Source organism: Coregonus lavaretus (genome assembly GCF_964263955.1).
Source record: "Coregonus lavaretus genome assembly, chromosome: 4".
NCBI lineage: Eukaryota > Metazoa > Chordata > Actinopteri > Salmoniformes > Salmonidae > Coregonus > Coregonus lavaretus.
This window is the reverse complement of record NC_139991.1, coordinates 33,015,481-33,031,483: the sequence shown is the minus strand read 5'-3', so window position 1 is coordinate 33,031,483 and position 16,003 is coordinate 33,015,481. Positions and strand designations below refer to the sequence as shown.

Genomic DNA, 16,003 nt, shown 5'->3' with positions numbered 1-16,003 from the left:
TTATGTGCAAATAGAGATACTGGGGTGCAAAAGAGCAAAATAAATAACAATATAGGGATGAGGTAGTTGGGTGGGCTAATTTCAGATGGGCTGTGTACAGGTGCAGTGATCGGTAAGGTGCTCTGACAACTGATGCTTAAAGTTAGTGAGGGAGATAAGAGTCTCTAGCTTCAGAGATTTTTGCAATTCGTTCCAGTCATTGGCAGCAGAGAACTGGAAGGAATGGCGGCCAAAGGAGGTGTTGGCTTTGGGAATGACCAGTGAGATATACCTGCTGGAGCGCAGACTACGGGTGGGTGCTGCTATGGTGACCAATGAGCTAAGATAAGGCGGGGATTTGCCTAGCAGTGATTTATAGATGACTTGGAGCCAGTGGGTTTGGCGACGAATATGTAGTGAGGGCCAGCCAACGAGAGCGTACAGGTCACAATGGTGGGTAGTATATGGGGCTTTGATGACACAACGGATGGCACTGTGATAGACTACATCCAATTTGCTGAGTAGTGTTGGAAGCTATTTTGTAAATGATATCGCCAAAGTCAAGGATAGGTAGGATAGTCCGTTTTACGAGGGCATGTTTGGCAGCATGAGTGAAAGAGGCTTTGTTGTGAAATAGGAGGCCTAGATTTAACTTTTAATTGGAGATGCTTAATGTGAGTCTGGAAGGAGAGTTTATGGTCTAACCAGACACCTAGGCATTTGTAGTTGTCCACATATTCTAAGTCAGACCCGCCGAGAGTAGTGAATCTAGTCGGGCGGGTGGGTGCAAGCAGCATTCGATTGAAGAGCATGCATTTAGTTTTACTAGCGTTTAAGAGCAGTTGAAGGCTACGGAAGGAGTGTAGTATGGCATTGAAGCTCATTGCTAATGCAGTACGCCACAGGATGTTTTTGTGCTGGTCAAGGGCAGTTAAGTCAGGGGTGAACCAAGCTATATCTGTTCTTAGTTCTGAATTTTTTGAATGGGGCATGCTTATTTACGATGGAGAGGAAAGCACTTTTAAAGAACAACGGTAAAAGCCTTGGTTTCTTGCATGTTAACATCAGAAGCCTCCTCCCTAAGTTTGAGTTATTCACTGCGTTAGCACACTCCACCAACCCTGATGTTCTAGCAGTGTCTGAATTCTGGCTTAGGAAGGCCACCAAAAATTCAGAAATGTCCATCCCCAACTACAGCATTTTCCGTCTAGATAGAACTGCCAAAGGGGGCGGAGTTGGAATCTACTGTAGAGAGCTCTATCATACTATCCAGGTCTGTGCCCAAACAGTTTGAGCTTCTACTTCTAAAAATCCACCTTTCCAGAAATAAGTCTCTCACTGTTGCCACTTGCTACAGACCCCCCTCAGCCCCCAGTTGTGCCCTGGACACCATATGTGAATTGCTTGCCCCCCATCTATCCTCAGAGTTCGTACTGCTTGGTGACCTAAACTGGGATATGCTTAACACCCCGGCCGTCCTACAATCTAAACTAGATGCCCTCAATCTCACACAAATTATCAAGAAACCTACCAGGTACAACCCTAAATCCGTAAACATGGGCACCCTCATAGATATCATCCTGACTAATTTACCCTCTAAATACACCTCCGCTGTCTTCAACCAGGATCTCAGCGATCACTGCCTCATTGCCTGCGTCCGTAATGGGTCCGCTGTCAAACCCCTCATCACTGTCAAACGCTCCCTAAAATACTTTAGCGAGCAGGCCTTTCTAATTGACCTGGCCTGGGTATCCTGGATGGATTTTGACCTCATTCCACAGAAGTCAACAAATGATAGCGCCTGGGGAGTAGGAGTGATACTGGGGGCTACAGGGCCTGGGTTAACCTCTACATCACCAGAGGAACAGAGGAGGAATAGAATAAGGATATGGCTAAAGGCTTTAAGAACTGCTCTTCTAGTGTGTTGGGTACAGAGAATAAAAGGGGCAGATTTCCGGGCGTTGTAGAATAGATTCAGGGCATTATGTACAGACAAGGATATGGAAGGATATGAGTACAGTGGAGGTAAACCTAAGCGTTGGTTAACAATGAAAGAGATAGCATCACTGGAGGCACCGATTGAGCCGGTCTCTGTGTGTATGGGGGGTGGGACAAAGGAGCTATCTGAGGCAGGTTGAGCAGGACTGGGAGCTCTACAGTGAAATAGTATAATAAGAACTAACCAAAACAGCAATAGGCAAGGCATATTGACATATTTTTTTTCTACCCTTGACTTGAAATACATTTAAGAAGAAATTGAATTGAAAATTCCTAATAGCTAAGACACTTACCAGGTAGTGACAGACCGGCTGAAAAGCATGTGTCCCACAGACATACAGTCTGTTGTCATCCAACACTTGTAACACCCGGATGTAGTTTAGACAGTCAGTCTGTAAAACACAACACAAAGACACAATTAAACTTGGCTGCCAGAGATAACAGTATGACAAATCATGCCAGCTTTCACAGTGATAAAAAGTCAGTCATACTTTGATGGAATAGCAGGCGTACCTCTTTAGATTTTCCTTTTAAGATGCACATCGTCATATGGGTTTCTGGGACCTTCCATTGAACCTGCAGAGGCATTAAAATATTATTAAAATGTTCAAAGACAACCTTTCAAGTTAAGACCTTTTAAAATGATACATGTTTATACCTTGTTGTTCTTGATTGACACATTGGTCATGCTGAGTTCAAAGATGGCCTCCCTCGAGCCAACGTAGAGCACATCCTTATCCTCACTCAGCAACAGAGTGGAATAGTTGAAGATTCCCGGCTCAGAAAATTCCACAAATTTGAGCTCTGTTGATAAAAAAAAAAAACACATTATAAACATCATCCAATGCCAATACCCATGATTGAGTTGGGTAACAAGTAATGCCAAGCAATTTCACATAGTTACTGAATATAATCAACTCATGATTTCCCTATTGCCAATAACAGCTAGTTTTCCCTTCCCCACTCAAACCACTCCCAGACAGTCCTAGAAAAATTATTGATTGAGAAATGGCCCTTTGCTAAGAAGCAATTTTTGCGTCTTTTGACCATTTTAATTTAAAACAATCACAATAAGGTACTTAATTGTTACCCAGAAATTATTTGATATTGATAAGAACAGCTGCATTGGACCTTTAAATGTTGATATTTGGTTGTGTTGTCAACCAAACACGATTCAATATTACTTTTGTAATATAGCAAATAGCAAAACGTTAAGGCTATCTTACAAACTAATGTAACATTCAACCTTAAAATGAGTAACGCATGGCCACATTTTGAAATTATTGTAACTATAAATGGCTTATGCAATCATAAAGCGTGCATGTTCAAGATAGCATGCATATGTATGTCGCAGGTCTGTGGAGACATTCACAATTGCTGTAATAATCTGTGCAGACTCTGGAACGGCATTGGTCACTTGCACCATGTACTTTTAATTGAATCTCAACTGCAATCCAGGGGGGGGGGGGGTGTCAATGTAAATAGTCCGGGTGGCCATTTGATTAATTGTTCAGCAGTCTTATGGTTTGGGGGTAGAAGCTGTTAAGGAGCCTTTTGGTTCTAGACTTGGCGCTCCGGTACCGCTTGCCGTGCGGTAGCAGAGAGAACAGTCTATGACTTGGGTGACTGGAGTCTTTGACAATTCTTTGGGCCTTCCTTTGACACCGCCTAGTATATAGGTTCTGGATGTCAGGAAGCTTGGCCCCAGTGTTGTACTGGGCCGTACGCACTACCCTCTGTAGTGCCTCACGGTCAGACGCCGAGCAGTTGCCATACCAGGGGTGATGCAACCGGTCAGAATGCTCTTGATGGTGCAGCTGTAGAACTCTTTGAGGATCTTGGGACCAGTGCCAAATCTTTTCAGTCTCCTGAGGGGGAAAAGGTGTTGTTGTGCCCTCTTCACGACTGTCTTGGTGTGTTTGGACCATGATAGTTTTTTGGTGATGTGGACGCCAAGGAACTTGAAAGTTACAAACTATGCGAAAAAACAAACAAAATAGCACAGTTGGTTGGGAGCCCGTAAAACAGCAGCTATCCCCTCCAGCACCATTATAATCTGGTTCTGCTATTACATTAAGCACAGTGATAAGTAACAATCTGTTGTATACAGTGGGGGAAAAAAGTATTTAGTCAGCCACCAATTGTGCAAGTTCAAAATGAGAAAAAAAAATCCAGAAAATCACATTGTAGGATTTTTAATGAATTTATTTGCAAATTATGGATCATCCAAATGCACTCTAGCAAACTTCAGACGGGCCTGGACATGTACTGGCTTAAGCAGGGGGACACGTCTGGCACTGCAGGATTTGAGTCCCTGGCGGCGTAGCCCGTCTGGTGTTCAACCTTCCCAAGTTCTCTCACGTCACCCCCCTCCTCCGCACACTCCACTGGCTTCCAGTTGAAGCTCGCATCCGTTACAAGACCATGGTGCTTGCCTATGGAGCAGTGAGGGGAACGCCACCTCCGTACCTTCAGGCTCTGATCAATCCCTACACCCAAACGAGGGCATTGCGTTCATCCACCTCTGGCCTGCTGGCTCCCCTTCCTCTGCGGAAGCATAGTTCCCGCTCAGCCCAGTCAAAACTGTTCGCTGCTCTGGCACCCCAATGGTGGAACAAGCTCCCTCACGACGCCAGGACAGCGGAGTCACTCACCACCTTCCGGAGACATTTGAAACCCCACCTCTTTAAGGAATACCTCGGATAGGATAAAGTAATCCTTCTACCCCCCCCCAAAAAAAAAAAAAAAAAAAAAAAAAAAAGGTTTTTTTTTTTTTTTTTTTTTTTAAATATAAAAATTTTCTTTGAGGAATTTAAAAAATTTGGAAAGTGGTTATCCCACTGGCTATAGGGTGAATGCACCAATTTGTAAGTCGCTCTGGATAAGAGCGTCTGCTAAATGACGTAAATGTGCCCTTGAGCAAGGCACTTAACCCTAATTGCTCCTGTAAGTCGCTCTGGATAAGAGCGTCTGCTAAATGACTAAAATGTCAAATGTAATGTGTGTTACTGATGGTAGGCTTTGTTACTTTGGTCCCAGCTCTCTGCAGGTCATTCACTAGGTCCCCCTGTGTGGTTCTGGGATTTTTGCTCACCGTTCTTGTGATCATTTTGACCCCACGGGGTGAGATCTTGCGTGGAGCCCCAGATCGAGAGAGATTATCAGTGGTCTTGTATGTCTTCCATTTCCTAATAATTGCTCCCACAGTTGATTTCTTCAAACCAAGCTGCTTACCTATTGCAGATTCAGTCTTCCCAGCCTGGTGCAGGTCTACAATTTTGTTTCTGGTGTCCTTTGACAGCTCTTTGGTCTTGGCCATAGTGGAGTTTGGAGTGTGACTGTTTGAGGTTGTGGACAGGTGTCTTTTATACTGATAATAAGTTCAAACAGGTGCCATTAATACAGGTAACGAGTGGAGGACAGAGGAGCCTCTTAAAGAAGAAGTTACAGGTCTGTGAGAGCCAGAAATCTTGCTTGTTTGTAGGTGACCAAATACTTATTTTCCACCATAATTTGCAAATAAATTCATTAAAAATCCTACAATGTGATTTTCTGGATTTATTTTTCTCAATTTGTCTGTCATAGTTGACGTGTACCTATGATGAAAGTTACAGGCCTCTCATCTTTTTAAGTGGGAGAACTTGCACAATTGGGGGCTGACTAAATCATTTTTTTCCCCACTGTAAGTATTCAGATCCTTTACTCAGTACTTTGTTGAAGCACCTTTGGCAGTGATTAGAGCCTCGAGTCTTCTTGGGTATGACGCTGCAAGCTTGGCACACCTGTATTTGGGGAGTTTCTCCAATTCTTCTCCGCAGATCCTCTCATGCTCTGTCAGGTTGGATGGGGAGTGTTAGATCAGGTTCAAGTCCGAGCTCTGGCTGGGCCACTCAAGGACATTCAAAGATTTGTCCCGAAGCCACTTCTGCATTGTCTTCGCTGTGTGCTTAGGGTTGTTGTCCTGTTTCATCAATGATCTCTCTGTACTTTGCTCCGTTCATCTTTCCCTCGATCCTGACTAGTCTCCCTGTCCCTGCCCACAGCATGATGCTACCACCACCATGCTTCACAGTAGGGAAGGTGCCAGGTTTCCTCCCGACGTGACGCTTTGCATTCAGGCCAAAGAGATCAATCTTGGTTTCATCAGACCAGAGAATCTTGTTTCTCATGGTTTGAGAGTCCTTTACTTGCCTTTTGGCAAACTCCAAGCGGGCTGTCATGTGCCTTTTACTGAGGAGTGGCTTCTGTCTGGCCACTCTACCATAAAGGCCTGATTGGTGGAGGGCTGCAGAGATGTTGTCCTTCTGGAAGTTTCTCATCACCACAGAGGAACTCTGGAGCTCTGTCAGTGACCATCGGGTTCTTGGTCACCTCCCTGACCAAGGCCCTTCTCCCCGATTATTTGGCTGGCCGGCCAGCTCTAGGAAGAGTCTTGGTGGTTCCAAACTTCTTCCATTTAAGAATGATGGAGGCCACTGTGTTCTTGTGGACCTTCAATGCTGCAGTCATTTTTTGGTACCCTTCCCCAGATCTGTGCCTCGACACAATCCTGTCTCGGAGCTCTACGGTCAAATCCTTCGACCTCGTGGCTTGGTTTTTGCTCTGACATGCACGGTAAACTGTGGGACCTTATATAGACAGTTGTGTGCCTTTTCAAATCATGTCCAATCAATTGAATTTACCACAGGTGGACTCTAATCAAGTTGTAGAAACATCAAGGATGATCAATGGAAACAGGATGCACCTGAGCTCAATTTCGAGTCTCATAGCAAAGGGTCTGAATACTTATGTAAATAAGGTATGTGTTTTTTCATACATGTGCAAACATTTCCAAAAACCTGTTTTTGCTTTTTTATTATGGGGTATTGTGTGTAGAATGAGGATTTTTATTTATTTAATCAATTTTAGAATAAGGCTAACGTAACAAAATGTGGAAAAAGGGAAGGGTTTGAATACTTTCCAAATGCACTGCATTTAATCTGAAATGAAGCAAAAACTATTTGAAAGAACAGTGCAGTGCTCTCCCAAAAATCAGCCTAATGCTCGATGAGGCTACTAGTATGAATAAAAAGAGTGCCTTGATTGTATACATCAGACTTCAGCTGGCAGATACGGACGTAACAGCAAACATATTTGTTGATCTTGTGGAACTGGAGGATTTATCTGCTGGGGGAATTGTCCGTAATCTGTTATCTGCATTAGAGGGTGTAAAGTTTACTGAGGACTTTCTCTCCAAAACCCTCATTGGAATAACGTGTGATGGTGCATCTGTCATGCTGGGATGCAAGAGCGGAGTAGCAACAAGGCTCCAGGCCCTCTTCCCTAATATAACTGTTTGGCACTGCTCGGCACACAGGCTTGAGCTCGCAGTAGGCAATGTGGTAAAAGAGATGGGAGCTATCAATCATTTTAAAAGACTTATGGACAAGCTATATGCGCTTTATAGCGTATTCACCAAAAACCAAAAGGAGCTGAGGGAGTGCACAGAGAGTGCAAAATCGGCAGGATCTTGGACACTAGATGGGTGGCATCAAGTTTTAGAACTGTAGAGTGTGTGGAAAAATTACCTGGCTCTTCACAAACATTTCACCATAGCAGCTGAGGATGCCTCCCGCGACGGCGTGACCCGTCAGAGCTATAGTGGCCTTGCCATGTGCATATCCTTGCATGACTTTGTTAACAATCTAGGCCTTGTGTGATGCACTTCAAGAACTATCTGAATTGTCACTTGAGCTCCAAAAGAGAGACTGCACAATTATTACTGCACACAGGGCAGTCACCACGGAAGTGAGGTTGTTCAGTGCCATGGCAGAGCAGCCAGGCCGACACTGTCACGAACGTTGAGAGACGGGTCAGACCAAGGTGCAGCGTGAAAAGCGTACATGTTTATTAAACTCAATAAACATAAACAAAACAAGAAACAACGTAACGTGAAGTCCTCAGGCTAAACACATACAAGCCTAACACGGAACAAGATCCCACAACTAAGGTAGGCAAACAGGCTACTTAAGTATGAACCCCAATCAGAGACAACGAGCAACAGCTGTCTCTGATTGGGAATCACACCCGGCCAAACAGACAGACAACCTAGAACTGAAACATAGAAATAGACTAACTAGAACGTAAACATAGAATATATAACATAGAAACTCACACCCTGACCAAACCAACTAAAGACAGGAGAACTCTTTCCAAGGCGTCAAACTGAATGGTGGAAGAGCCAGCGACAGAGTCCTTAATCAGAGGGAGTTTTTTGAGAGCTTGGCGGGGAACATGGAGGCTAGAATGTTCTCTCAAGGAGGATGGGCGGTGGACAATAGAGGATACAGCCAGTTCATAGAGGAGCTGAAGGTGCTTTCCGCACAATACTGGCCGGAGGACGCAGGAGCACTGTATGGAGAAACAGAGATAGAACCAGCGGTTTGGCATTGACAGCCCACGTATGATCATACTTAAACGGGCCTACAGGCAGTACAGGGACACTAATGGTAATGATAAAGGAGACATATACTCAGCTGTGACTTACAAGACTCAAATATACTTTATGACATCAATGTAGCAGTAGAGCAAACATATCATGCCATGGCCAGCGAAGAGCCCGGATCTCAATCCCATTGAGCACGTCTGGGACTTGTTGGATCGGAGGGTGAGGGCTAGGGCCATTCCCCCCAGAAATGTCTGGGAACTTGCAGGTGCCTTGGTGGAAGAGTGGGGTAACATCTCACAGCAAGAACTGGCAAATCTGGTAAAGTCCATGAGGAGGAGATGCACTGCAGTACTTAATGCAGCTGGTGGCCACACCAGATACCGACTATTACTTTTGATTTTGACCCCCCCTTTGTTCAGGGAAACATTATTCTATTTCTGTTAGTCACGTGGGTGGAACTTGTTCAGTTTATGTCTCAGTTGTTGAATCTTGTTATGTTCATACAAATATTTACACATGTTAAGTTAGCTGAAAATAAACACAGTTGACAGTGAGAGGATGTTTCTTTTTTTGCTGAGTTTAGAATGAGATTCACTTTCAATGATCTCTCTCCCTCTCTGCTCCAATAGACATGAGCCTGAACTCTCATTTCTCAAGCATTGCACTTAATCATTTATTTATACTCTATGCTGTTGGCCACCAAAATATTTGATCAACTTCCAAATATTGTTTTACAAAAGAGAGAGAAAGATAGGCTTTTGGCACGAGTGCATCGGCCATCACCAGTGAGTGAGCTGCGGATCATTGGGTGAGTCAGTGAAACTGGAAAGCATTTTTAGGACTATCATTTCCTCCTCATATTGTAGCCTACAATGTGTCTCCACACACCTAGGCCTAGGCTATTGATGGATTCAAGATGCGGTCGTTTTTAATGATCTGATCCTCAGTTTGTCAGTGTCAAAGTAGCCTGTTATTTCGATAATTTGTGAGGTATTATCAAAGATTCTGCCAAAGTCTCCAGTCATGTAAAATGACGTAGAATTGCATGAAATGCGTTTATAAATGGCCAACATTTCCCCGGACATTATGCTACTAAAAATGTACCCCATGTGTGCAACTTCTGTAAGTGCCTCTACTCTACTGCTCTATGCCACTACGCAAATGCGATAATATTAATGCAATGCTATATTAAAGGATTAATTTTTTTATGCAATCCGGTACTTCAGAACTCCCCAGGTCACCCCACCTCTCGTGCTCACTGTTTGTTCCGGCACCTCCCGATTTACAAATTAAGCACTGGGTGGGTGCCTACCACCATCTCTCCAGTTAATAATTTCTCGAGTTGGGTTTTAAAAACGCTAGTCTTAGGATTTCCTGCACCGATTGTTTTGCAATCTTTTTAGGACTGTTCCATGGGTTCTATTGTACCGCCCAAGCTAAGCGTACCGTCCTCAAGTATTTTTGAATACTTGACAGGTATTTGATCCAGGTCTGCTGCAGTGAGAATGTATTTGAGGGAAAACGCTTTTCATACCACCGTACCTTCATGTTTCCAGGAGGTCCCGGGCACGCTGTGGGGTCCATGTGTAGAGACCTCGAGTAGTAGACCCAGGAACACACCTAGAACTCCAAATGCCATGTTGGATTCTGGGAGCAGCTTCGGAACCGTGAAGTTTCCTCTGTGATGACAACAAAACACAAGAATGTTGTATCGGTCAGGAAACACACCTCCAAGACTGAAATCTCATTTTTCCTAATGAGCCACAGAAAAACACACGTGCCAATCGGCGTGTGTTCAGTGGCGCTATAACTAGACACATGCAACACATGCACAGAAAAAGAAAACAGAAAAATGCAAAACAAGCACTTGCTGTTGAGCTGATAGACCACGTTAGAAAAAAAGTTATAACATGAAAACCTTGTAGTTTGGCTCTGTTACTGAAACAGTCAGGGCTCAGTGTCAGTGGAGAGCTACATAAACGGACATTCTGAGAGTTCTGAGATATGGTTAAGCATTTACACATTTTCCATATGACAGAGGAAAATATTCCTTTCCTTTATACTAATGACTCAAAATCACAACCCAGTTTAGAGATGGAACCGAGGTGTGTGACTGTCACAAGATCCAACTAGAAAAGGAATAACATTTGATTCAGATAATGTCAGTCATTCCAATGCAGCCAGTTTACATGAATGTGTCCTTTTCCTATGCCTCAAGTAACTCCTCTCAAATCCCACATTCAAACTATTTCACATTGGCAACCAAATACATTTCACAACAACTCAACAACTATGTGAAGGACATGCCTCTTCAACTTGACGTTTAGCTCTAGGTCTACAGACCTACTATCAATGATTACCTGCTAATGAACCTTGCATTTCCAAACAGCTGTGTAGCCTGTGTTTGTGTAATACACTAACTGGACTCCGGGCACTGAGTTCAGGTTGGGTAAGACGCAGATAGAGGGAGAGCAGAGAGCACGTGATGACAGGGCCCTGAACTAACATGATGGCAGTCACTCCATCTGACAGAGAAACCATGTGCTCTTCAATTACCATGCTGCACTCCCCCTCTCATAGCAGAGAGAGAGAAAACACAATATGCTCTGCTGTTGCTCTCAGGCTGGGTCATGTTCATTAGGGCACAACGCAGCAAAAGTTTTGAAAATGAAAATGAACGTTACTTATTGGAGAAGTTGATGTAGTCCCTTCCCTGTTTGAGTCCCTGTTTTTCCCGTTTGAGCATAATGAACATGAACCTGATACTAGATAAGCCTATTTGGGAAATTCCACAAAGGGCTTTAGATTACAACCTTCCCAGCACAACAGCATTACAGATTATACAAAACATGTAATCCGATTTTACTATCCTTTTCTATGTCCTAATTCACAGAGCATTATGTTACTATGTTATTGATGGACCTTTCCTGACACATCCACTCTGTTGGATCTGATAAAGAACCAATTACAAAGATTTTTGTCCGTTGACAAAGATAGTATAGGATCGTACAACAACCCAGACGTATGACCTAGGAAGGCCTACCTATTTACCCAACTACCCCTGGGGCAGAGAAAGGAAGAACGCCCTGAATCATGCATCTGGTGAACGCCTCTGACAGTCAGGGGTCTCTGCATATTGTCCATATGGTAAACTGGATTGGTTTAGAACACCCATAAATAACCCAGAGGGATCATTAATTAGGTCATGTCAGGAACCCCCCCCCCGCATGAAAATGCCAAACTAACTTGAGAGTTGCCTGTTACATTATATGAAACATCTCTGTCTGATACAGGACATGTTTAACTTGTCGCATCCTATGACTCTCACTGTCCTCTTTCCTTCTGGCCATCTCAGCCCTCCTCTCCTGCTCCGGGACTGTGGGCAGCAGAGTGAAAAAGGAAGAAAACAAAACTTCCAGAGGACCCATCATCCTTTCACTCCCTCCTCTCTACCTTCTCTTCCTCTGTAACCAATGCTAAAGCCACTTTCTATCAAGCTTATTCTGCCTCTAACCCTAAGAAAATCTTTGCCACCTTCTCCTCCTTCAATCATCCACCTCCTACCCCTCCCTTCTCCCTCTCTGCGGACAACTTTGTCAACCACTTTGAAAAGAAGGACGACATCAGCTCTTCATTCACTCAGCCTATTGAGCCCACTGATCCCATTCACACAGAACTCCCCTACGCCTTGACCGCTTTCTCCCCTCTCTCGCCAGATGTAATCCTGTGACTAGTGATGTCCGGCCGCCCGATAACCTGCCCGCTCGACCCCATCCCCGCCTCCCTTCTCCAGACCATCTCTGGAGACCTTCTCTCATTCCTCATCAAATCATCCCTGACCACTGGCTGCGTCCCCTCGGACTTCAAAATGACTTCCCCTCCTCAAGAAACCAACACTCAACCCCTCTGACGTCAAAAACTACATACCGGTATCCCTTCCTTCTTTTCGTTCCAAAACACTTGAGTGTGCAGTCTCTGACCAACACTCTCGTTATCTCTCTCAGAACAATCTTCTTGACACTAACCATTCAGGCTTCAAGACGGGTCACCCAACCGGTTCTCCGCACTGCCAAAGCTGACTCCCTCTCATGTGTTTTCATCCTCTTAGATCTATCCTCTGACTTCGACAACATGAACCATCAGATCCTCCTTTCCACCCTCTCAGGGCTGGGCGTCTCAGGCTCTGCACACTCTTGGATTGCGTCCTACTGGCAGGTCGCTCCTTCCAGGTGATGTGGAGAGGATCATTGTCTGCACCACATGCTCTCACTACTGGTGTCCCCCAGGTCTCGGTTATAGGCCCTCTCCTCTTCTCTCTATACACCAAGTCACTCGGCTCCGTCCTATCCTCTCCTATCATTGCTATGCGGATTACACTCAACTACTATTCTCCTTCCCCCCTTCTGACACCCAGGTGGAGACACATATCTCTGCGTGCCTGGCAGATGTCTCTGCTTGGATGTCAGCCCATCACCTCAAGCTCAACAACACAGAGCTGCTCTTCCTCCCGGGGAAGGCCTGCCCGCTCCAAGACCTCTCCATCACGGTTGACAATTCCATGGTGTCCCCTTCCCAGAGTGCAAAGAACCTTGGCGTGACCCTGGACAACACCCTGTCGTTCTCTGCAAACATCAAAGCAGTGACTCGCTCCTGCAGGTTCATGCTCTACAACATCCGTAGAGTACGACCCTACCTCACTGAGGAAGCGGCGCAGGTCCTAATCCAGGCACTTGTCATCTCCCGTCTGGACTACTGCAACTCACCATTGGCTGGGCTCCCTGCTTTTGCCATCAAACCCCTGCAACTTATCCAGAACGCCACAGTCCGCCTAGTGTTCAACCTTCCCAAGTTCTCCCATCTCTCCCTGCTCCTCCGCACACTCCACTGGCTTCCAGTCAAAGCTTGCAACCACTCAAACAACACCATGGTATTTGCCTACGGAGCAGCAAGAGGAACTTCCACTCACTACCTTCAGGCTATGCTCAAACCCTACACCAACCCGAGTACTCTGTTCTGCCACCTCTGGTCTCTTGGCCCTCCCACCCCTCTTCTCTGTCCTGGCACCCCAATGGTGAAACCAGCTTCCCCCTGAAGCTAGAACAGCAGTCCTTTGCCCATCTTCCGAAAACGTCTGAAACCCTACCTCTTCAAAGAGTATCTAAATAATCCCCCCCCAAAAATACAAAAATCTTTCTACTTGCACTGACTTTGCTGATAGCTACTTTGAGGAAAATGTACTTTCTATGACTGAGATGTGGTTGTCCCAGCTAGCTATCTTAAGATTAATGCACTTACTGTAAATCGTAAATCGCTCTGAATTAGAGTGTCTGCTACATGACTAAAATGTAAATGTCGATGCTCTTAAATTCTATAATTTTACATAAGCGTAGGCCTATGTGTTTTTAGGTCAAACTGGGTCAGCTCAGACCAGATAAAGCTGATAAACCTGTGGAATATATGAGCCCTTAAAGTTTAACTGAAATATGAAAATAAATCAAAATCTGCTTATTCTTCAATCTTATAAGACATTGTATCACATTCTGCAACACACACACAATATACGAGGCAGCAACATACTGTAATAGGACATGACAGAATAAAAAATATTATTCCTAATGTGGCTGCATTGAAGATTAACCGGTTGCTTGTAGCTTGTTGTCACGCCCTGGCTCTGGGGACGCTTGTATGTTGAGCCAGGGTGTGAGTTATCTTTGTTTGTTCTAGTTTTGTATTTCTATGTTGGCCAGGGTGGCTCCCAATCGGAGACGGCTGTAGCTCGTTGTCTCTGATTGGGAGCCATACTTAGGTAGCCGTTTGGTATTGTTTTATGTGGGATCTTGTTCCAGTGTAGGTTTGTGTTTGAACCGAGGACGTCACGTATCGATTTGTTGTTTTGTTCGGGTGATTATTCTAATAAATAAAAGTATGTTCGCCTTCCACGCAGCGCCTTGGTCCTCTGTATCCGACGATCGTGACACTTGTAAATGTTATTCAGATTTAAAACGCATTAGTCAGGAAGCAATTAACCACAATAATTCAATTCAAAAGCTCAACTGATTTCTCCCTATTCGTTACAGCCAGTGGTGTAAAGTACTTAAGTAAAAATACTCTTAAGTCCTACTTAAGTAGTTTTTTGGGGTATCTGTCCTTTACTATTGATATTTTTGACAACTTTTACTTCACTACATTCCTAAAGAAAATAATGTAGTTAAAATAATGTAGTTACTTTTTAGCCCATACATTTCCCTGACACCCAAAAGCACTCATTACATTTTGAATGCTTAGCAGGAAAGGAAAATGGTCCAATTCACGCACTTAACAATTGAACATCCCTGGTCATCTCTACTGCCTCTGATCTGGCGGACTCACTAAACACAAATGCTTCGTATGTAAATAATGTGTGCACCTGGCTATCCGTAAAAAAAATTAAAAACGAAAATTGTGCCGTCTGGTTTGCTTAATATAAGGAATATATTAAGTCAATTGTAGCAATTACATTTACTTTCGATACTTAAGTATATTTGAAACCAAATACTATTAAACTTTTACTCAAGTAGTATTTTACTGGGTGACTTTCACTTTTACTTGAGTCATTTTCTATTAAGGTATCTTTACTTTTACTCAAGTATGATATTTGGTTACTTTTTCCACCACTGGTTACAGCGAGGTGCCCTAGTAGCCCTGGCCTACACAACAGGACACAATGCCTGATCTGTACTGTGCCATGGTCAGGTCCTCAAGTCACTCTCCAGGTATTGTCTAACGTCCACTTGAACGGCAACAGATATGGCGTGACCCTCTCATGAACAAACTACTAACGGCAGATAAGTATAGTAGTATCTAATTTGAGTAGAGAGAGTGAGTATCCTACCCTATGTGCAGTCAGGATGTGTAATTTAAGCACTAAGCTGTGCACCACTGGCTGTAGTTAAGTAATAAGCACTGGCTCACTGGGCAGATGGGAATAGCACTAATAGCCGTGCTATTCAAGCCTTTCTCTGAAAAAGGAAAAGTGACACCAGCACAGAAGCAGGGTAATTCTGGTTTCCTAGCCAGGGCAGGTCATAAGAAATGCTTTGATATAATTGCAGGCCATACTTTGACGCAAGGAGAGGGAGAAGATATCAGAAGGCACAATGAAGTAGTATAGCTTTTGCTTTTTGTGTTTAGAGCGAAACAGACTCATCCGACAACTCATTTTATTAGAAAATAATACTTTCCCCAGTTTTACAAAACCTATAAAATGAATAGCATTAATAAATATTTGTGGAAATATATCCAGGTAAAAATAAAAATAGTTATTTGTTTAGATAGAGTCAATGATATGTTTTGTTTAATTCTACAAAGTCTTAGTGAAAAATGTAGGCCTAAAGCCAAGTTGACACTTCCAGCCAATGACACATCAACAGTCTAATAAATACATTTCATATATGCTATTGGAATAATAATAAATTGGTTGTTGTATAAAGGTCTTAGGTAACATTAGAAAACTAAAAAACTATTATTTCAAAGAACAGAATAGCATTAATTAGTTTATGTTCCTCTAGGCATTAAGAAAAACAGAAAACCACTAGTTCAAGTCCATCACAAAGAAGTCCA

The 16,003-nt window shown here is 43.8% G+C and overlaps 1 protein-coding gene across 9 annotated transcripts in view; it reads right to left on the bottom strand.

Moving 5' to 3' along the window:
• The window catches only part of LOC311128500 (semaphorin-4D-like), a 129,123-nt gene that overhangs the window by 18,024 nt on the left and 95,096 nt on the right, over positions 1–16,003 (bottom strand). For 8 of the 9 annotated variants that reach the window (XM_084160685.1, XM_084160679.1, XM_084160680.1 and 5 more), the window contains 4 exons: positions 9,947–10,083; positions 2,636–2,781; positions 2,491–2,553; positions 2,271–2,369 (listed from right to left, as the gene is read on the bottom strand). In XM_084160685.1, the coding sequence (XP_084016811.1) occupies positions 2,271–2,369; positions 2,491–2,553; positions 2,636–2,781; positions 9,947–10,083 (445 nt within the window). Of the gene's footprint in view, positions 1–2,270; positions 2,370–2,490; positions 2,554–2,635; positions 2,782–9,946; positions 10,084–10,322; positions 11,317–16,003 lie in introns of those variants that run through there. The other variant, XM_084160684.1, reaches the window with a different exon arrangement.